Raw genomic sequence first — 23,753 nt, 5'->3', positions numbered from 1 at the left:
TTGATCAGTGAGGGCTGAGACATGGCCCCTAATGCCTTTGGATAAAAAAAACTGGTGTCCTTTTTCTTTAGAGAGGAAAATAGATGTTGTCTGAAATATGAAATGTGCTCAAAAATTCCTGGTTTGAATTATGAACATGCAAGAGGCATTATTTGTTTTCAAATATGTATTTGAAATGCACTTGAAAATCGCAATTTTGGGAATTGCATTTTTCAACAGCAGGAACTGTTTAGGTCATTGGATTTGCTTCTGTGCTTTAAGTTATTAAAAAGTAGGCACATTAGCATTACTTAAAGAATTAAAATAAGAGATCAATATGTAATATACAGAGATTACCTGAAACTCTCACCTTCAGATTTAAGCTCCCTGTATACATAAGGTAAACCTACTAGTCCTATGCTTCATAAAATGAGTATTCCATGTTTAGTTTGAGTCCATTTTGAATTTCAGGTTGGTTAAGTTGCTTTGCTGTGAGATTGTTCTGTGTAGAAATGTGAGTGAGTGTCAGTGAAGATTTCTGGCCACTGTCAGCTAACTTGGGTTTTACTAATACCGAGGACTGAGCTCAGAATTAAACAGTTTGAACATACTGGTTTACCTGTACCCAAAACAAGCGTTGCTGCATAGGAAGGAGGTTGGGCTAAATATGGCCAAGTGTTAAGAGGTCCATGACCTGAAAATTGCCTTTAATTAACAGTGCATCTTAGCTGCACATCTAGAGACATGCACTCCATGCAAACTGGCTGCAGACTCTGCCCAAACACAAGCTGTCTGGGCTGCAGCGGCCCTGTGCTTATTTTCAAGTCTGTAAATTATAGTGCAAAGAACCAGCACCATAAAACTGTTACCAGAAAGCAAGACAAGCAGCATTGCACTATCCTGAAGCCAATTTATTATTGCTATCAATTGACCTTCACTATTACTTATTTATTTGTAATAAGGGAGTGGAGTGCTTTTTATATTTGCTATACTTGGTTGCAGTTGTATTGGTGAATCTTCAATCTGTCATGCAAACCTAGTTACTTAGTTTCTGATAATAACAGCATCTTTATTGGTACTTTTTCTATTAATTATGCCTTGATCTTTTTTGTCCCTCCCATTCAAAGCATGCTTTGGAGAAACCAAATGCTTTGACTGTGAAGGTGGAAACAGGAGAGAGTTCCAGATTTCAACAGGAATTGGCAAGTAAATTAGAGCTTAATTTCCTTCATCCAAGTCACTGACCATGTGAATCAGCTCCTGGAAGTGGCTCGTGCAGACTGTCTTGCCTCATTAGCGTGGCTTTGTGCTTTCTGCAGATGAAAACAGGGCAGGGAGAAGAGGGGAGCCTGGTGCAAAGCCAGGAGTCAGGTATCTATGAGGTCTCAGCCAAAGACTGAAATGGATTTCTCCTGTCCCCTTATGAAGTGGGGATGGTACTATTCTATACTCCTGATCATTTTACTGTTTGTCTTACCCCACTGGGCCTCTCCACTTTCTCCACTGCTTGTGGGCCTGGGTTGTTCTCCAAAACCATCTCTGGATTGGTACTCTCCATTCGAATTTTTCCACACCAATCACTGACACTTGGTCACACCATAGAAAAAGAAAAAACAACTCTCTTTCCCTCTGCCCGTTCCTTCTTCACTCTCTTGGTCTGTATTCTTGCCATAGCTCCAAGTCACCATGCAATGAGATGCTGGACTTTCTGCTAACAGATTCTAGGGGCAATAGTCACTGATTCACAAAGCTGTGTTTTGAAAAGCAGTATTTAAAATTACTGGTATCTGTTAATTAAAATTTACCTGCAGTATTTTTTTTTCTTACTATGATCAGTTATTCTATATTGTGTCTGGCTCAGAGTTCACAAGGATCTCCTTTGAACCTAATTGTAATTCATCTACAAACTATGAAGTCTCCCTCTTAGTCTCTGCTGGAAGTTCTGAGTATCTTGTACACTCTTTTTTTTCTTTCTTTTTTTTTCCCTCAACTTGTTTAGTAATCTTTGAGATGCTTGGTTCAAGTACATGTGGTTTAGGGATACATATCTTATAGGAAAATGTGGTTTCTGTGACAGTAAGGTCTTGCCTCTGGCTTTTGAGGAATGTAGCATCAGTGATATGCCCTGAATAAATTAGATAAGCCAAAAATTCATGACTCCACTGGGAGGTGAGGGGTTAGTGGTGCCTATTATCTTTGGAGTAGCTGTTTCAAGCACAAGTGATGAATCAAGAGGTTTATCTCCTCTGCATGGAAGGTGAAGCACCTCATCAGCAAACATTTTCTGTCACTTGTGGCCAGCCTGGATAGTCTCTCAACTGGGAGATCCTGTGGGAGTTTGTCTAGCTCACTAACATTACACTAAACAGCTGCTATGATATGAGAGAGTTCTTAGCATATTTACATGTTAGCTCAGTAGTAGAGGAGTCTGGCCATTCTGAATTATGTTTCCCAAATAGTCTTCTAGCACAAAAGAAGTTAGGATAATCTGTCCTTTTGGCAGGCTTAAGAAAACTTGCACATACAAGTACAGCTCCACGTGTTTGTACAGCTAAAGTGAGGTAGTAACAGATGCGGGCTTCACTAGCTTGCTGAAAACAGGAATCACGCAAACTTTTCCTCATATTTAAACTGCATACCAAGTCTGAGCTATCTGCCACAATCACGGTCCTCTGATTAAGAGATTCTTCTAAGTGTGACCAATTATCACAGAATCATTGAACAGTTTGAGTTGGAAGGGACCTTTCAAAGGTTACTTACTTCAATCCCCCTGCAATGGGCAGGGACATCTTGAACCCGATCAGGTTGCTCAGAGCCCCATCCAGCCATTATGTGAAAAAGTTTTAGAAGGCTCACAGATACCTACCATCGAAGTAAGAGGATACTTGTTTTATGGTCCTCCAGTATTCAGGCTGCCTTTAACTAAAAACCTAAGTTAAGAGACTCATCTCCATGTGCTGCCTGATCATTACAGAGTCAGAGTGTGAACTGGAAAATGAACCTTGTCTCTAATGACTTTTCGTCAGTTTTCTACAGAGACATCCTAGGTAAACAGGTAAGTTGGCAGCAGAGAAAAGCACAAGAAAACAGAATATTTCTTTCCTTTACTGTTCTTTGTGCTACGTTTTCTGTTGGGCTTATGTAATTTTATTATTCTTGTTAGTAAAATTGGATATCCAGCACTAAGGCATTTAGGAAACACAGCACTGTCTGCACTGCAGGCCATTAAATCTTTGTAAATCAGCCCTGGAATATCAGCCTTTCCAATACATCATTATCTTTTTGTATGGTGAGTTGCTCTAATTGCAAACTGCCTAGATGAGATCCCACCCATGCATTGTAAAATCACCACAAAGCATAATTGGATGAGTCTTAGCCATTCTTGGCAGTAGTCAATCTCTTCTACCCCAGTGGCTTGTGGAGGTATTAAAGGAAAAGACAGCTTCAATGTGTATAAAAGAAGGTATTGGCTACTTATTTTTACAGTGAGGAAAAATCCTTTTGTGGATGGGGAGAAGCAGGGCATCTCCAGCAATAAAAATGCCAAAAAAAAAAAAAAAAAAAAAAAAAAAAAAAAAAAAAAAAAAAAAAATCCATGGACTCATTAATGACTCTAAAATGTCTTTTGTTTCAACAGCTTCAGAGTAGCCAAACACCACACAACTATTCTATTAAATTCCATTTATTCCTCGAATTTTAACTAATTTTCATATCTGTCTTCAGTTCCAGCCTATCTAAACTGAAGCAGAGGCAATGTGCATACTCTTCTGAATTGTGCTCATGGCCAATTCTTAGCTTCCTCTCAAATGTGTTCATGCAAACAGAGGACAGGGATCTCTGCACAATTATTGGCAAAGGTGCAACACTTCACTGGGTTTTAATTCTCAGATAAAATGTACACACCTGCTGCACAGGTTGTCAGCATGTCTCAAGGACAGCCTTGCATCTTTCCAAGGTAACCATGGAGTTCATCTCCCATGTCAGGCAGCTGGTTCCCAAACTTAGCAGCTCTTTGGAAAGCCATAAATGGACATTCCTGTCCTTGGACACTTGGCTCAAAGACTTTGGTAAGGGCTGTTTGTGTGGGAAGATCTGGATCCAGAGTTAGTGTCTGATATTACCTGCATGCTGCCTGCTGTTGGTGGATGTTCAGGTGTTTTCCAAAACAACAATGCTCAGCAGCATGTGGGATGGAAATCTTAGGAATGTTAGGAATGTAGATATGATGGACATGGGTTTTTTAAAAAAGTGTTTATTGCTTTTGCAAGTTTTTTGTTTACTGGTTCCCACTGTGAAAAAAGAGAAAAAAAAGATATAGAGGTATTCAGATCTTTAAAGTGTCATAAAATGAACATTGAAAAATCACTGGCACCAAGAGGAACCCAAAGAAGGTGCCTCACTTTATGTAAGACTGGTGTCATAAAATATTTAAATCCTTTCAGAATATGTGGCTTTCAGCTCTCTCATGCAGATAGATGTCAGAATAGCAGTCCACTTTGCTTAAGGAACAGGGCGCTATCTATTAAACAATTTCTCTTAGTTTCCTAAGAAAACTCTCTAGTTAAACATTTCTCACCAAAAATAAAGCTTAATTCATCTTTTCATTCATCTCACCTGTATTAGATACTAACCTAGTTACTCAGGCAAGTGTATAGAAAGGTTTGATCTCTCTCTTTCTTTCTCTTTCTTGCTCTTTCTTTCTTTTCCTCTTTCTTTCTTTCTTTTTCTTTCTTTCTTTTTCTCTTTCTTTCTTTCTTTTTCTTTCTTTCTTTCTTTCTTTCTTTCTTTCTTTCTTTCTTTCTTTCTTTCTTTCTTTCTTTCTTTTCTCTCTCTTTTTCTCTTTTTCTCTCTTCCTCGCCTCTTTCTGTCTCTTTCTTTCCCTCTTTCTCATTCATTCATTCATTAATTCATTCAATTTTTTTAAGTTAGAAAACTTCCATGGCAATGCACCAGCCGTTTATGCCTTTGGAAAATATCACTATCCACTCCCATTCTTAGCCAGAACAAGTTACAGCTAGCATTCACTGCAAGGACACTATCCCCCATGCAGACCATAAAAACTTATATTAGCCAATAGTGGGATAAGTGTCTCAAAGAGAAGGAGAAATGGAAAAGAGAAGCAACTTATAATCTTTTACATATTTAGATAATTTCTTGGTCCTCAGATCTTCCTGTATCATTGCTTTTCCCCTAGTTTTTGGGTTTTGTTTAGGGGGTTTTGTTTGGTTTATGGAGGGAGGGGTGGGCTTGTAGGATTTTTGGTTTGGTTTTGGTTTGGGGACTTTTTTTCCTTTTGCTTTCTGTTTGGGCCTTTTTTCCTAATAGATTCTTATATCTTTTGCCTCATCTCACTAGGAAAGAGCCCCTTTCAGTTGACTCCAACTATGCATATGTTGTTCCTTTATGGTGTTACTGAGATTTCTCTGAATAGTTCTGTCCATCCTTCTCTGAAGATTTTAATTCCACGAAAAATATTTCAGTAGGGATTCCTACAGTTGCATTCACAGTTTCTGCAACTAAAATACAATCTTCCTCTGGTAGCATCTTGGGTTACCCCCTCAGGCTGGTCCTAGATCGCAGGCAGACTCTTTGAAATGGAACAAAATCAAGACCACGCACACCTTTCAGTCTGTCCTTTTCCCTCCTGTTCTAGTGGAACAAGGGCATCTTCCACTAGTTCAGGACAGCTTGAGAAGGCTGAACTTTCCTCTGAAGTGTAGGGTTCATTTTAGTGGCTTTAGTTTGAAATTCAGATGGTTTAAGCTTCTTTGCACAGAAATAAACTGCTAAATTCAGCTGACATACCTTAGGAAGTCATGAGGTACTGCCCTCTCCTGAGTTTTCTCTGCATTGGGGAACACCAGTACAGTCATGTATCACTGGAGACTGTCTTCTAAATTTTCAAATTCCCCAGAGCCTCACTGACAAAATTACAATCTTTAGTTAACTTTAGCATTGTTATAATTTTATTCCTGCTTCTGTTGAGCCTTGCATTGTGTGGTTGGTTTCTGAGTATCCCATATTTTTCATTTCACCTTTTTAAGTTCCTGGTTTCTCTTTTAAGGTAAAAACGTTTAAATTATTTGTAAGTCTGTGGTTCTGCAGGAGCAGTTGTAAGAATGGCTCTTTGCCATTCACTGTGATGCTGAATCTCCCATTAGGCTCATAGTCATACCCTGGTTTAGTACTAGCACTGCTTTCTGTTGTTGCACACTGACTTAGCTCCTGAATTATTTCCACCCTGGGGCAGAAGGGACAAATCTCTAGACATGTGTATTTCATTTGTTTTAAAGAATAAAATATTTGACAGAAATATTTTTTTTTAAATTATATTAGAAATATAGTTTGACCACATCAAATCAAATGAATTCAAGTATCCTTTTGCATCTCTAAAAACACCAACATGCCTTCTCTCTCACAGACACACAAGTCCTGCGCGACTCTCTTCTTTTATTTGTTTTCACCAATACAAAAATCAGTGTGGTGAATAAAAACCTGCTTGTCAGTGGCTTGCAGCAGTACAGAAAAGCCTGATCCCCTGGGTTTGTTTTTGTTATGGGAAATTATTACACTGCAGCATATGCTAACTTTTCTTGGAACTGCTTGTTTTTTCATAGGCTTTATTTCAAACTGGAATTCATTACCAATGTGTTCCATTCATTACCATTTCTTACATTACTCCTCTGAATTTTTAACAGCTTTATTTGATTCAGCCTATGAACTTTCCCATCCCCCCAAATCCACACTTATGATCTGCCAGTCCACAAATCAACTTTCCAGTAAATGTTTAATCATTTTATGGCAGAAAAGCCTTTTTATGTAGATTTCCAAAAAAGTTAGACTTATAGAAGCAGTCAGGCAGTCTGCGCTTGTCTGCCCATCTAACCATTTGTCTGTCTGTTACTTGTAAGAAGATGTTTAAAAATGTGTCAATCAGCATCTTCCCTCTCCAGACATATAATGAAAATAAGCAGCTGTGGAGGTGTCCCAATGCAGCAGGTTTGCCTACTAACAGGAGAAAAAAACTACAAGCCTTAGCAGACACATGAGAACCCACTCAGGAATGAGCGAGCAGAAATACCCAAACTGCAAGAAACTCTTCAGTCAGCTTACGTGATACAAGACCCTGAATAATTTGATGTCAAAACACAGATGCAAGCTTTGCTGTTCCTGCAGTTTATGGATTGCACAGTGGCTGGGGACTTACAAAGAGATGTTTGGGAGGAAAGTCTCATCTTTTCACATTCTTTGCAGGGTCACTAGTTGGTGTTTAGTTAGTTGGTGTCATTAATGTTGATGTTTAAGTAAGTCAGATGGAATAGGCTCCAAAGGCATCTAATTTTCCTTATCAGCTGTGAAAGCAGCTCAGGTGCAGGAATGTGTGTCACAGACACCTGTATGTGCATTCAGTCCATTGCATCCACATCCATCATCTCTCTGTAGGTGGACATGAGTAGGACCTTTTTGGAGAAACAATTTTGTCTGTCATTATACCCTGCTCAAACCAACTACCAACTACCCTGCTCAACTGTTTAGAAGCCCTTTGTTTGTCCCCTACCACCACTGGGGGACAATGGCTGCTCCAAGTCACAGTGGTGGGAGTAGATCCAACACCTGTTACTGTGATTGTGCCAGTGCACTCCAGAGAATGAGCATGCAACTCCACCAGTGCCAGTGCTGTCACAGGGGGAAATGTCTTCAGTAGAGAAAAGCACCTGGCCACCCCTACCAGGACTATCAGCCCCCCTGCATGAACCATTTTTTATTTCCTAAGAGGTGTGACTTGAGCTATTTATTTTTGTAGGAAGACCTGCTGTGTGCTAACAGGTAATTTTCAGAAACACGTATTTCAGTAATTAGCCCAGCTTGTTCCTAAATTAGGTGTATTGATTGAGTGGTTCAAAAGGGACTTTGTAGAACCAGATGTGGCTTGGTTATGAGCACACCCCACCATCCTTGCTGCTGCTGCAGCATGACTGGGCTGGGCTGGACTGTCACTGCACTCTAAGTTCTGAACCTTTCCATGTTTGCAGGATTTCTCACTCGAGCCTCCGGGGATGCCAAGGAAAGCAGCGTGGAGGAGAAGCGCTCCTGTGGGCTTCAGTAGCCGTGAGATGGCTGTCTCGAGCAGCAGGCACCGGCAGGGCAGGGCTGACCCTTTCAGTGTGGTGGCTGCCTCCTCAGGGAGCCGACTGCCTGAGCAGCAGAAGACGAGCGAGTCCCCTCTCAGCTGGTTCAGAGGGGTGTATCTACCTCCTGCTCTCCACCCATTAAACAAGACATTCATCAAGGGTGACGAGTGGCAGGACATAGACAGCATCCAGGAAAAGCGCAGGGCCTTCCTGCAGGACTTCTGCAAGACATACAACAGCAGAAAGAAGCTGCAAACCCACCTGGTGCACCTGGTGTCAAGAATTTATGTGGAGGACAGGCACAAGGTCCTGTACTGCGAAGTGCCGAAAGCAGGCTGCTCCAACTGGAAAAGGGTCCTCATGGTGCTCAGTGGACTCGCTGCTTCAGCAAACAACATCTCCCATGATGATGTGCACTATGGAAAGCATCTAAGAAAACTGGACAGTTATGACCTAAAAGGGATATATACACGCTTGAACACGTACACCAAGTTTATATTTGTTCGGGATCCTATGGAAAGACTGGTATCTGCCTTCAGGGATAAGTTTGAACATCCAAACAGCTATTACCATCCAGTATTTGGGAAGGCAATAATTAAGAAGTATAGACATAATGCAGATGAAGAAGCATTGAAAACAGGATCGGGAGTTAAGTTCAAGGAGTTTATCCAATATTTGTTAGATTCCCATCGACCAGTAGGAATGGACATTCACTGGGAGCAAGTCAGTAAGCTCTGCTATCCCTGCCTTATCAACTACGATTTTATTGGAAGGTTTGAAACCCTGGAAGAAGATGCCAATTACTTTTTGCAGCTGGTAGGTGCTCCAGCCCATCTGAAGTTTCCTAAATTCAAAGACAGACATTCCTCTGATGAGAGAACAAGTGCAGAAGTAGTGAGGCAATATTTAAAGGAATTGTCTAAGGAGGAGAGACAGCTGACCTATGACTTCTATCACTTGGATTACTTAATGTTCAATTATACATCACCACTTGTATAGCACCAGAATAGCTTCAGGCTTCTATTAGATATTTATCATTCTGGGATTCAAAACAACTACTTTGATATTAGCCCTGAAAGGAAATGAAGTTACTGCTAAGTAGAGTTGTCTTGACTTAGTGGGGATTTTATAAGCTAGAGTGATATCAATTGATACTAAATTATGGAGAATGCAAAGAAAAAAAGTCCTGTAAACAGCATAAATTGTACTAAAATGCCTGGAAAAGTGGCTTTTACCATTATGGATTATACCATGGAAGCAGTAGCTCAGCTAGCTGTTGCATTAGCTTACCTAATGTTCTTTTAATGGTTTAAGAAAAATCATTCAGAGTGGCATGATTCTTTTTTTGGTGTCTTTGCTTTAGAAATTGGTTTTGAAAAAACTTTTGAATGTATTTTTACTTTCTGTCACTTATTAATAAAGAATCATGGGCTAATTTTCTAAAATGTTTGTGGTGTTCTCAGTTGCAAGGCTTGGCTTTTTGATTACTATTAGACTGAAGCCAAATTTAGACCTGATTTTTTTATTGAAGGATGCTCTTGAATACAAATGCATCAAACTAAAAATAACGCAGCAGCTCCATTGATGAGTAAATTTGGGTAAACCTGTGAAGGACCAGTCCACTATCTCATTTTGATTGATGCACTGGAGTTGACAAGTATGACCTTCCTTTCAGAGAGCTGCTGCATTCAACAAAATTAAGATTTTAATGTACAGTGGATGCATCATTACATGTGATACATGCATCCTGTGGTCCCAATATTCGTGGTAGTCTTCATTTTTGGTGAAATGGACGAAGTTTCAGCATGGTAGGTCTGGGATATTCTAAGGTCTGTACTGAGAAGCAACTGCAATGAAACTGCTGTGATCATTCTCAGTCTGCTGGGATCCAATTACCAGCCCAGCTCCCAGCAATCTGCTACAGAAAAGGCGTGTGTGCCCATTGCCTCCCAAAGCTATAAACTGGTTCTGCCCCCAGAACTTCCTGAAGTCACCTGTGTTTTGCTGTCCTGCCTGCCTTGCCAGCAGTCACCAAGCCCCAGGAGTGAGGTGGGTGCTGCAGTTTTACGTGCTGTAATGTGTATTGGTGATTTGTCCTAGAGGAAGATGTGTCCAGAATCCCACAGTCCTGGTTATAAAAGGAAAAGGTGCCTTCTACCCTTCCCTTTCCTCTCCTCCCACAAGTGCTGCCTGACCAACACATGCAGTTGTTCCTGCAACCTGTCTTGCCCAATGGGTGGCCAGGGTGTCCCAGGAGGGGGAGAAATCTCTGCAAAATCATAGGATCATGGAAAAAGACCTCTTAGATCACCGAGTCCAACCATTCACCTAACACTACCAAGTCCATCACTAGATTAAATCCCTAAAATGGACGGGGAAAAATCTCTGTGCCCTTCCACAATAAAGATGTCACCTATGCCTTGCTTTCTGGAATGGTTTGGAGCATCTTGCTCCAGTGTCTTGATATAGCAAGTTGTAGAGTGAGGAAACATCCTGATGGGATAGTGATGCAAGTAAAATGCCCTTTTCCTCTGTTCCCAACCACTGGTCACGACTAGTGCTATTATTGTTTTCTTTTCCTTCATCTCAGGCAAATGTACAGATTCAGTCCTTCCCCAGGAGTCATTGTGGGTCCCAACTGAAAGGCCAGATCATTTCCTAGGTATCCTCTCTGCTTGATTCTCCCTCATTTTTCTCCTCAGAAGAGGGGAAAAAAGCCACCTCCAGTCTCTGTGGTGCCAGAGTGTAAACAAACAGGCTCTGCACATCTCTCCTTGTGGCCACTCCAAGGGGAAAAGGTAACAGCACACTGGGCAGCCCAAGTCAGAGGTTGTGCTGTCTGTGGCTAGCAGCACCCATAGCTTAAACCATCCTGTTCCCTGGGGCCATGGAGCAAAGAGGAGAAGGAAAAAGCCATCCATCAGCATGAGGTGTGGGGAGATGCATGTGCTCAGCACCAATGAGAAGTTGCAAGGATGCCTTGGGCAGGTAAACATGCACACAGTTGTTTGTGTGAGCTGTTGCTGTGCCTGGATGGACCTACAGGTGTTAACAGTAGCCGTGTTAGGGAGGGGATAGCTGACACTTTAACTGCCCCCATGCATGCTTCTCCTCAGGTGAACAAAAATCTCCCACTTTTAATACAGGATGGTGTTACTGAGTTCCCATTTGTCTTTACCCCTCAGGATTTTTTTTTTTTTATTTAACTTGACCATGCACTTCCATGGCTGTTGCTCTCAAGTGTGACTATGCATCAGGACATCAAAGAACAGCTCCTGAAAGTTTTGATTTTGTACCATGCAACCTTCTAACTCATGTGAAAACTGCCTCGGATTTAACCTTGGTTTGACCCCTAGATTCTCTGCTCTTTTAAGTATTGAATTCAACCTCAAATCCTGAGTGAATCTCTCTTGCCTTATAGGAAGACCATTGAATGTAATATATTTAAATTTTAAAAAATGTCCACCAACCTTTGGGTGTCTATATATTTGCTTTGTCTTGTCTGTTGTGGATGTGTGTTAATTAATTGCTAATTTAGAGACAAAAAAATAGCACACTAGTGGTACTAGCATTTTCAAAAAAGCACATGAGGAAAGAAGTGCAACTTGCTAATAAAGAATAGAGGCCAATTTATATATGAGTTTGGTATGAATACTTTTATTCAGAAAAATAAATTAATATTAGTAAATGACAAAGTTTCTGAAGAACTTAAGCTTCACACTGAGCTCATTTTAGTGGCAAACTTTCTGCCTTTCTGATCAGAGAGTGACAGATTGGGGGGGCAGCTATAATTGAAAAAGCTGCACAGTCTCATAAGATTTCATCTACTAGCTGGTCTTAGATAAAGCTATTGTTTGAGTCAAGAGGGGCTTGCAAGAAATTATTAGCAAATATTTGGTTTCTGCAAATGATAGGGAAAATGACATTGATTTGGATACATCCATGGACATGGATATCAGGTCCCTAGACAGTCATTCTAAAAATCTGGTATGGTTTGCATTTGTGATTTAACAGGGGAGGGAGGACACTAGTTAAGGTCTTAAAAGCATGTATGTGCACAGAGGTGTAATTGTTTTAGCTGCACTGTTGTTCTATGGCTCTAGTGAAAGTAATTTAACTTCTTTGTATGCTCAACTTCAAATTTCATAGCCCCAAACTGCACTTAAAAATTCATTTTTTGAGAATCTAACCCAGACTTTTGTAAAGAAGAGCCTCTCCATAGTCATCTTCAGCAACCTAAGGGATTCAAATGATCTCAGTAGCAGAATCTAGATTGTACTTTGCCTCATTAACCACATTTTGAAAATCACCAGCCTGCTTTGCCAGGAATTAAGTTACATGATTTAAAATTAACATAAGAGTTTAGCGTAATTGAAGTGGGACTGTGATATCTGACTTATGGGATTATAAGAGATAAAGGCATAATTTTCAGCATAAAAGATAACCTCTATTTTTAAAAGTAAATTTTAAAAGGTCAAAGTGTGAGGCTGCATTGTCACTTCGTTTATATTTTGTAAGAATCCTGGGCGCAAACAAAAACTGAAGGTCATCCACTATAACTAGCATAGAATCTCATCTCCACAATTGTGCACAGATGTTTGCTTTACTCAGAAAATTATACTGAACCTATGCAGAAGAGGAATGAAAATACACTCCACAGCATTCAGTACAATTACATCTACACTAGAGATCAGCTGTGACATGCAGAGCCTCTTTTAAGGGGCTTCATTACAGTAAATGCTTTTTAGTTATGAACATTTCTTCATTTTAAGATCTCTAAGCACTTCTCTAATGCAGGTCAGTTGTCAGAGCAAGTCAAATGTGCTGTAAAGGCAATACAGGGAGTCTTTGGGAAGGCTGGAGAGTGCTCCCTTGGCTCGTGTCTCTTCCAAACAGCAGACAGCCATGCTTCCCTCCTGAAATTAAAACTTGATTTTTGGAACCTACTGTTCTGCCTTTCTTCTAAAATGAATCAGTATCAATAAAACAAAATTATATCATAACAATTTTTTAAAAATAATAAATAATTAAAATCTAAGTAAGTTAAACTGCATAGTTGTGCATTTTTAAATTCTGATATATACATCAACAAAAGGCAGCTTCTTTTTTCCAGGTAGTATTTGGCTTGCAAAGCTCAAACATAGCCATTGTGCCCATCTCTTCTAAAACTGCTGCTAAACTGTTGCTTGCTGAAAGTCAGAGGTGTGCAGCCCCAGTGCAATCAAACACAGCACATACTCCTGAAATTTCCTCTGGTGGAACTCCCCCAAAAGGCCAAATTTATTGGAGCTACTCATGCCTCAGGCTGTGCTAACTTGGTGATATGTCATTGGAGATCACCACTTTAATTTTAAAAGTAGTTTAAACTTAACTGAAAATTGCAATATGACACTTTGGGTAGGTCTGAGAGGAAAATATTTTTCTAGAGCTTTGTATTATATATGTAGGTTATGTATAAACATCTTTGTTGTATGTGCCTTCAGGCTAACAATACATCAGAAAACTCTTTTTAACTGTAATGCTAATACCAGTTTATCAACTTTATAACTCCTGTGATGCCTTCAAAACTAAATTAATTTGGTCTTGGAACATAAAGTATGAAATCTGAATGTAAATCATTATACTTCATTAAAAATATGGATGCACCTGTCCTGTATCAACCAATTAATGCACAGTTCCGAGGGCAGGGCAGGCACACACGCTACTGGGAGGTGGAACTATCTGATTTAGCAAAGGACATCTGTTTATATCCCCAGATACCTGGGACTGCTTTTCCTTCTGAAATGCGTCCAAGTGGGTGCATGCAGGAAACAGTCATATTACTTAGCTTAGTAAGACTCTCTTAGATTGGTTACCATAAAAATAGCTGTTTTAAGGGAGAACAGTTGTGCTTTTGGCAGTGTAGCTAACTGCAGTGAGTCCCACATGTTTCTTCTATGTTAGATGTAGCTCTGCTTGTGGCTGGAGTGACAGACTTGGACTTAAGAGATCTGGATCTTCATCCAGGTTCTGTAACTTCATGCACTTGTTGGACAAACATGAAATGCTCTCTGTGTTGGGGTCCGCACTGGTAAAGTGGTCCTGTAAGTGGAAGGAAATTATAACATGTGCCTTCTCCTAAAATCATTAAACTATGTGTCTAAAGAGCAGTGGTTAGAAATTAGGTTTTAGTATGGAATTTAAATCATAGGATATTCATTGCCTTTCCTTATGTTTTACTTCCAACGGCTTGGAGGAAGTTGGGGACTTCCCAGCTTTGCTCCAGCTGAGAAACACATCATTCAGCTCTGTTCTGGGCAGTTGGCAGCCTTAAGAATGCAAGCTCTGTTTCAAAACACTGTGCATCTGTCAAGCCTATCCAGGCACTGCCTCAGCATAAAACCAGTGCCAGGATGTCTGACCAGAGGAAAGTGTCCCTCTGGTTCCTTTGGGAGAGCAGACAGGGTGAGAATCTCGCTGTCTCAATTTATTCTGAGCCCAGATGAAAGAGAAGCTGTTGTATTTTGGTGCAGTAGCTGTAAATAAAGTGATGCTCAGCTAGAGGGTTCCGCAGAAGCAGTGGATCCCATCCAGGTATGCAAAATCCTGCCTTGTCCTAAACACCAGAGCTGCATGACCCAGTACCCAGGGCCATGCTCCCCCAGCCCTTTTTGAGGTCCTGCCACCACTTGTGACAGTCTCCAGTTTACCTGGAATGCTATAACATCTCAGGATGTATCTCCTGCCAACATAGCCACTGTTTTTGTGACCCTGTGGAGGCTACAAATAACATGGGGATGGCATTGAGACAGACTATGTTGCTTTCTTCTTTTTGTCTTCAAAAAGTGATGTGATTAATAACTGTGAGAGAGGGAAGAGTCCTTACAAAAGGAAAGGGAGAATCTCAAGGCTGTGACCATGATGGTTTTTTTTAAATATATGTAATTGTCACTTCCTTTCCTCTGTCTCCTCACATAGAATTTCCCTCCCTCTCTAATTATATCAGCACAACTGGGTGAGACCAATTGCCAGGTTGCTCCCAGCTGTCAAGTGTAAGCCACCTCCAGTCCAGCACATCTATGTTATCATGGCACTGAGGCTGCACTAATAAGCCTGCCTGAGAGTATGGTACTGTCAGCCACCATCTGTGCACACATATCTGTCTTGACCTTGTCATGTAGAAATTCCTTCTATCTCAGGGTTTGGGTTTTTTCTCTCAAATTCCTTCCAGAAGCCACAGTTTCCACAAAAGCTTACAATACTGCTCGTTTCCCAAGATTTGTAAATTTGAAGTGGCCTGTATAAATTGCATTCAAGAAAGAGCATCCTGAGACATAAGGTGTAGGAGCAGAGCAGGTTTATCTGGGCATTTCAGGACACAGAGAGGTAAATCAATACTCAGTGGATTGTAAATACATGTCAGGAGGATATGAAATGCTAAAGGTTTAATTTTCTGAGGGTAGTTACTTGGATGTAAAAGCTGGATGTCTGCAGAGTAGGACCTGCATATTGAAGTATCTCATTCTTGAGAAAAGCAGACACACACAGAGACAGATTTTTAAGTTCTAGGAACAGTAATAAGTTACAGTTCATCTGAGAAACAATGTGTGTTCAGAAAGCTGAGTTCAACTACATAGTTCCCTCTCTACGAACTTTCATAAATGCAACATAAATGCCTGCACATGTTTTACAAATGCATGTGCACACACACAGTGTATGTATGTCAGTCTTATAACACCCAGACAAAGGTTTTGCAAAAACAGTAGTGGGAGCTACATAGCTTAAGTTCTGCATTTGACTTTAAAGACCTTAAATGTGCATGAAAACACAGGCACATAAACATTCTGTTAGCAAGTTGCAGAACCACGTTATTCCAAGCAAACCTTACCTACTTGCAGGGACTGTGAGTTTTCCTCTTGCACAGCCTTTTTGTTTTGCTTCTTTAGCTCGCTTGGGGCAGGATGCTGCCAGGTCTATGGGTCTGCAGTTTGCCAGCTGTGCCTGCTTCTCATCATGGGTACAGCTACAGGTTTTGGGAAGAGGTTTCCTGGTGGGACACTTGGTGGGGGGGAAGTAGGCAGGGGTTTATAGCATCTGTCTGCTTTCAAGGAAGTTGTGGTATTACCCCCTATAGTGCACTCCCAGCCATAGACACAAGCTATCACCTTGGCTATGACTTCTGCTATTCTCTTAAAAAAGAAAAAAAAAGTACAAGAGAAAAGGGACAGAGGAAAAACCTCTAATGAGAAGGGGAAATGTTAATTGTGGCTGGAGGTGACAATGCACAATAATAAATTGCTGCTTTGCTATTGTATCTCTGATCAAAGTTCTCAGTCTGCAGCAGAGCAAAAGCTCAGCTCCAAGGGAGGATGATGTTTCTCAAAATCCTCGTGATCCCTGCAGGTCCTCCTGAATAGCAGGGAAAACACAAACACTGAACCAAAGTTAGATAAAATTTTTTTCTGTCTCAGACTTGCTGCCAACAAGGCTCCTGTTTCTCCCTGTATCTTTTTGTCTGTCTCCAGCCTAGTGGCTACAGTGGGTCCAAGACAACGCGCTGCCTCCAAGTACAGAAACTCCCCTAATGGAAGCACTCTTACCAAGCAGAATTTGGCCCAAATTTATTTTCTGCCTTGGTTTATTTAAAAGTTATGCTAAGACTGAAATTTTCAGCTTAAGCTCATGTATGGTAGGCTACTCAACCTGCAAGTTAGCAGGCAAAACTTTTTAGGCAGGCTGAGCCAGTGCTGCTGCCAGGCACATCTCTGGGAGTTGCAAAGGCCACCTCTGAAAAGCAGGATGGCCCTAAGGGATACTCCTAAGAACCCAGTTCTTAGGAAGCCATGCCTAACAGACTTTTAGTACAAAAATATACCCTTAAACATACTTATATTTGGAAGAAGCAGAGTCTGTTTTGCCAAACCCATACCTTTCTGAGCATGAGGTGGAGAAAAAGAGGGAATATTTTGGTACATTTTGAGAGATTCTTTCTAGCATTTTCAATTTTACTTTCTGTGCCGCCCCTGGCCCCCAAGCACCAAGGCATTTCTTTAATTTACCAAAGGAAAACAAGCTCTACCCACTGACACATTTATAGCTAAAATCTGTTCTTTGTGCTGCCTTGGTTGCAGAAACAGGCACAGGCTGAATGAGAGAAGCTGGGAACTTGTTATGTAAAATCTACAGCTTTTCTAGTGCTATTATGCCTTGACCCCTTATTTTGGCACAGTAACAAAACCACTGAGACTGGACAGTTATAGGGTTTCACAGGCTTTTTTTTTTTTTTTTTCCCTTTTTGGCCCCATCACAAAACCCAAGTGAATCAATGGTGTGCCCAAACTTCTGAAATAGTCTAGGACTTTCAGTATCTTCTACACACAAAGAAACAGTGGGGAAAGATTTGTCTTTTATTTATTCATTACTTAATCAGGGCAGACTACTGTCTAAAAATATCTTGCTCAGGATCACGATAGAAATCTCTCACACATTTTTCCAATTAGTTGGGCTACACTATGATCCCTACTGTTTTACATTTGCATTGTTTTCTGTGTGTGGCTTAAAATCTCTGTTTTTCCCAATAAATTACACTTGCCCGTAACTCAGGCGATCATTTTCTCCTCTGAGACTTGATTTTTGTTCTGTCTCAGCATCATCATTTGAGTAAACAATAAAAGTAATAAATAACTAAATAAATGAAAAGGGAAGGGAAGGAAAGGGAAGGGAAGGGAAGGCAAGGCAAGGCAAGGGACAAATAGCTTTTTTGGCTACAGACTACAGGGACTTCATATGCATTTTATACCTATTCATGATTTTGGAAACTTGGAAGTATCTACAATTTCTCAGGTATACAGTCAACTCTTTGAGGCAATGCACATGGGATCAGGGTGAACTTCTAAGAATGAGTTACAAATTTCTGACATTGCACAGCAAAAATTGCATTGTGACACTGTGCGGGAGCACCCTTCTTTGCCTTTTGTGCTAAACAGGTTTGGTTTGGAAGTCAAAGCTAATTTTTGAAGAGACCATCCTGCAAATTCCACCCTGCAGCGCTGAGGCCCAGGCTGGGCGGTTTTCCATCCCCTCCCACACCCCAAGAAGCAGCCAAGCCACAGTGGGAGCACGGGGGATAACGGTGCCGGTGAGGCGTGTAGCTGAAAAGAATCCCTTTCACTGCTGTGTTGGTTCTGCCACGCTGCGGGTAAGACAAACGTGCTCCCAGCAGTCGAGTGTGCTGGCTGACACTGAAAATCAGATAGGTATTGGACATGTTAAGCTGTACAATAGGGGCCACATTAAACCCTCAGAAATTTCCCTTTCTCTGCATGCATTCTTACAAAGTTACATCTGTTTTTAACAGGGATCAGACTATTTTGACCTGGCGAGGTGTCATAGAATCATAGAATAATTTGGGTTGGAAGTGGTCCTTGAATATCTTCTAGTTCCAACCCCCTCCTTTGGAGTCCCAACCTGCCTTGTCTCCTTTATAGATACTAATTCAGTACAATACCTGTCTGCACAAAAATAGTTTTCTCCACAAAATTATGAAATCCACTCTAAACAGCAACATACGGCAAAGCTATGTATCCAAAACATGAATGCAAGAAAAGAGATGAGTGATGAGTTTAAAGAAGTAAGCCATGAAGAATGATCTCAGACTAGTTATTCTAAATTAAGTCTGCAAATGACTAAAAGAAAAAAAAAAATCTTATCCCCAAAGTCTTCTGCAATAAATGTATTTTTGTGCTGTTCTTAGTTAAGGGGTTGAATAGCTCCAGTTGCCATTTCTGAGTTTGAAACCTTTCTCCTAGTCCAGTAAAAATGCAGCACCTGTATCACTAGCTTAATATGTTGGGGTTTTTTCAAGCTGTAAACACAAAAATCTGTCAGAAATAAAGTTACTGTTCTATAAAGGATTTTGAGAAAAATGTGCTATCAGGTTTTCTTTAGAAGCTTATGGACAAAAGAGCTTGGTCTTGTAAATATTCATATTCAGACATTCCTTTTTGGTTAGTTCAATGAAAGATGCACCACTGCATAGGAAAAGGATCTACATCTTCACATCTGTGCCCCGAGGTTTTAGCTTTTAGAAGGTATTAGTGTTGAGAGGGGAGATAACCCCTGTAAAATACATAGTATTAAGACAACAGTTACTATAGTAATCTACAAAGATAACCTGAATGATCTGAAGCAAAACTGTATTTCTCAGAATGTGCTGCATAAGCCCATTCATGGCATACATTTCCACTAGATATATAAATCCTATTAATAGGAAGCTATGTATGTATTAAACATATTTTCATTATATTATATACAAAAAATACCTTGAACAAAGAACAAATTCCTAGCATTTGGCCACAAGTCAAATATGCTACCCCACTGAGACTCAGCCTTTCCAAAGAAAAAAAAGAAAGAAAATGGACAACAACACAGGACAGATTTAATTCTTAAAATTACACAATTGTTGACAGAGGTAGCAGTACAGAGCAGTGTGTTTCAGTGTTTCTAGAGCCTTTCCTGCTATACCAAGTTAGATTTACTGACAGCATTACCACTGAGCATTAGCCATGGAACAGTAAATGGGTTCAGACTTGGATGAGAGATCTCTGAAAGTACTTAATATACTAATCATGACAGCTGTTGGGGGATCTGAAGGGATCACTGTGAGGCCTTGTGTGCTTTAGGGTTTTCCTCAGCAGGTAGGTTTGGAAGTAAATATAGAATCACTGCCAGTAGAGCTTGAACATGTCTTAAATCAGTAGATTGAGAAAAGGATGGCCAAGCACAGCAGACTGGATTGTGCTCTAGTGTGATGCCTGTCAGACAGAATGTCTGCAAAATTGCATGCCTCAGAGTGAAACAAGACTTATCTACAGAATGAGGGCTATATCCCCAGAAGGTCTCAGGAGTTACTGTGGAAGAGCAAGAAAGAAGGCTTCCTCAGTGCAATACTGTGGCAAGAATGACTAATTCAATTCCCAGGTGTGCTAAAAGAAATGCCTTTACTTCAAAATATGCCTTCTGGGAGACCAGTATGAAATATGCATTTGAAAAAGCGTGTTGGAAAAGTGGCGAAGGCACAAACAACAGCTGAAAAAAAATAAAGTTAGTGAATTTTCTTTAGAGGGAAAGACTGAGAGCTCAGTCTGCTTAGCTTATCAAAAGGATGATGAAGAGATGAATTGCTCACATTATATAAGTATCCTCATGGGGAGACAGTAGAAGTACAAGAGGCTTTTTAATCTGGCAGATAACAGCATAATATGAAGCACCATATGGCAGAGGAATTCATACAAACTCAGTTTAGAGACAAAGACCATTTCAGGTGATGAAAATTATTAGTCTTGGGAATAAGCTACCAAGGGAATGGGTGGATTTTCTCTCCCATGAGTTTTCAAATATAAGCAAGGATGTTTTCTGCAAAATATATTTAACCAATTATAAGTTACTGAACTCATGAAATGTGTCTTGAGGTAAAGTGTAATGGTCTCCAAGATACGAAGTTAAAAAGAAAATGTTATGTTACTGTCTAGTCTTGAACCCCGCAGTTCTTTGACTGAGGTTCAATTCTGAAGTGGTGGTGAGGGAAGAGGCTGAGCATTTCAAGCTGAGGAGCTTAGAAACAGCAGAAGGACTATAAGTGAGAGCAACACAGACTGGTCAGGAAAGCATGGCTGGATGTTACAGAGTGTTCAACAGTAGTGTTTGCCAAGCAATACATTTTCTGTGGCTGATAAAATCTGTGAGTGCTTAACTGAATTTCAGTGTCTCACCTAGCAAAGTCAGAGAAATCTCTTTGGTCCCTCTGGCTAAGGCTACACAGCCCCAGCACACAGACCACCAGTATGATGGACTGTCTTTCCCGCCGGCACATTCAGAGCTAACCGCATCCTGTCTGTGCTGCTGCTGCTGCATGTCACTGCCCCCCTTCACAAGAGACCTTACTTCTCCATTTCCAGTTGACCTGGGGCTGTTTCCCTAATTTTCCTGTGCCCCCATGAGTGCCTAGAGCAGCCTCCCTGCCCCTTCACTCCAGTTCATCAAATCCTGCCTGGCTGTGCCACTGATGCAGATTTTTGCAACTGACATTGCAGCAGTTTGTGGCAGGAGGGGAGAAAAAGGTTTTTGTTTTGGGTTTTTTTTTTCCTCCCAGCAAAGGGTCTGTCCATGCCATGTGCAAAATAAACTATTTCTAAAGATGAAAAGCCTCCAGGTGATTCCTGTACTACCTACCTCTTAATTTTGCTTTTCCAGCAGTAATTGAAGCCTATTGAGGTGGGGGAGAGGGCAAAGAAAAAGCAGTCAGTCCAAATTGTCTTGTGAGGGAGGTAATAGAGCAGGGCTAAGGAAGCTCAGCAGTCATTTAAGTGCAGAGATTCTTGTAAATCCTTTCTGAAAAGCCTGAATGAATCCCCCGAATGAATCCCCCAAATGAATGGCCATTTTGTCCCTTTTAGTTCTCCTTCTCTAGCACAGAACTCAATATGCAGCTTGTGGACAGACAGATTCCACAATAAATAGAGAAGGAGAGTAAAACTAAACCCACTGGAGCTTGGCCAGAAGCAATGTCAAATCTCTTGACTGATTTCCCAGGGAATTCTTGCTCTAAATGTCAGGAGAACATAGCCCTGCAGCCAAACCTGGACCAGACTGATACCAAGGCGTGACAAAATGAATGACCTAAGTAACAAGATTACACAGCAGGAAAATTAAAACTTCAGAAATGTGCAAAGATCACATTTCAGTAAGAGGTGTTTTATGTAAGATCCTTTTAGTGGACAAAGCTTAACCCAAACTTATAAAACATAAATTGGTGAGGGGACCGGTATTTATTAGTGGCAACAGAATGAAACTTTTCATCACTCAGAAAAAAAGCCTGAGAGTTTCTGCAAATGGTTTCTGAAAAGGCTCACAGCCCACTCTTAAACACTCTTGTCAACAGGAGCCACAGAAGGTCAAAGGAGTTTGGTCTCCTAGGAGTCTGCACCACTTTGAAAACAGCAACTAAGTCTCCCATCACTAGGGCACTTCTACAAATCCTCTTGGAGTCTGCCCTACCAGAGACAGCAAATGTCCCTTTTGCTGTGGTTACCTGCAGCCACTCATGCCCATGGGACTGGCAGGAGCCTAAACAGCTTTGGGATTTCTCATCCTCTATCAGCTGTAGTTGAAACTGGCTGGTGGGTTCAAGATCTGCTGAAAAGGGCAGGAACACCCAGAACGAGAGGGGAAGAGAGAGAGAGAAAACACAGGCATGTAAACCTCCTTGCTTTTGGAAACTAAAAGCCTGAAGTGATGCTGAGAGGAGTCAGGCAACTGAGGAGCTTAACAGCAACATAAGGAAGGATAGAGTCCAGATCCAGTGGGTAAAAGTGGAAAAGGACTAAGACACTGAGAAAACACAGAGTGTTTCTAAATTGTGTTCTTTTTTTAGGTTTTGGTCTTTCCTTTAGCCTGTTTCAGTCTTGTCTGACAAACCCCACAGCCTGACAGAGTTGCCCAGGATGGGTATCTATGAGATTTGCCATGGCAGCAAAGGGACTCTTCCCACATTGCTATTCGGAGAGGTGACAGAATCTAGTGCGGGGAGTTTCTCTGCCCCTCTCCCTCATATTGTTTTAGATGGAATTAGCTGTTTCCACATTCCTCTCTGACTTTGGCAGTGTGCCCTCTCCTCCATAACTGATCAAACTGAAATCCCAGATCCAGCACACTTCAACTGTCTGGGAAATTCTTGTTCACAATGGCGATGTCTCATGTGTTGCAGCATCTTCTCACCATGGCTTAAGTTCCTACAGAGATCTTTAATTCATGATGCCCTAGAAATTACTGTAGAAACTCAGACTTAGTGTTCAATGAAGGAGAAGCAGAGGCACAGCAAGATTCCTCTGCACATTTCCCCCCACCCTGACGTGGATTAAGTTTTAACACCATCTTTAAATTTTTCATAATATTCTTTTGTAAGTTATTTCCTTAACTATGTTGAGCACAGTAGCAGGAGTATTTCTCTGTTGGATAGAAGTCCAAAACAAGTTAACACAGGTTTCATAAAGATGAAATATATAAGGGGAGAAAAAAAAAAAAAGCACTATGAACGAACGAAAAAAAAAAGAACCTATATGGTCCCAACTCCCAACACTGACGAATTTACCCCTGGACAAACTGGAGCAGCTTTCCTCTGATTTTCAGTGCCATCTCAAGGGATGTTGTGCTTTCAGTAGAACATAGTCTGTTTGTTTGATCAGAGCTGGCACACTGAAGTTCGCTCCAGGTTTCTGCCTGAAGCATTGCCTTTCTCTGTTTTATGTGGCCACAACCTTTGTCTAATCCTCCAGAAGATCTCTCACAATAAGAATGGTAGCAGTGACAGAAGCTATTAATGTTCCGGCTTCTCCGTGTGGCAGTGATCTGCTCTGCAGATCAAAAAGAGCAGATATACGCTCTCTGCAAGTAAGGGAAAAGCAATTACCAGTTTTGCTAAGTGAATTTTGTTTGTGAACAAACAGACATGCCAAAAGAAGCAGAGTCTTCAAGGTGCCAAAGAACAAGTGAGGTTTTTTTCTGAAATCACTGTAGCAGGTTGTGAAGGGCTTAGATTGAAAAACCAAACACTGCAAATGAAAGAGCAGTGTAATGATGACTGTACAGAGCCACCTCCCCGCCCAT

The 23,753-nt window shown here is 40.9% G+C and overlaps 1 protein-coding gene across 4 annotated transcripts in view; it reads left to right on the top strand.

Annotated features, from left to right (window-relative positions):
- Nucleotides 1–11,744, top strand: part of CHST9 (carbohydrate sulfotransferase 9) — a 90,827-nt gene extending 79,083 nt beyond the window's left edge. For all 4 annotated transcript variants that reach the window (XM_039549738.1, XM_010396405.4, XM_039549740.1 and 1 more), the window contains one exon: nt 8,013–11,744. In XM_039549738.1, the coding sequence (XP_039405672.1) occupies nt 8,013–9,110 (1,098 nt within the window). In that variant the 3' untranslated portion in view covers nt 9,111–11,744. The remainder of the gene's footprint in view (nt 1–8,012) is intronic.
- The last annotated feature ends 12,009 nt before the right edge of the window (nt 11,745–23,753 follow it).

This window comes from Corvus cornix, chromosome 2, assembly GCF_000738735.6.
Source record: "Corvus cornix cornix isolate S_Up_H32 chromosome 2, ASM73873v5, whole genome shotgun sequence".
Classification (NCBI taxonomy): domain Eukaryota; kingdom Metazoa; phylum Chordata; class Aves; order Passeriformes; family Corvidae; genus Corvus; species Corvus cornix.
This window is presented reverse-complemented; position numbering and strand designations above follow the sequence as displayed.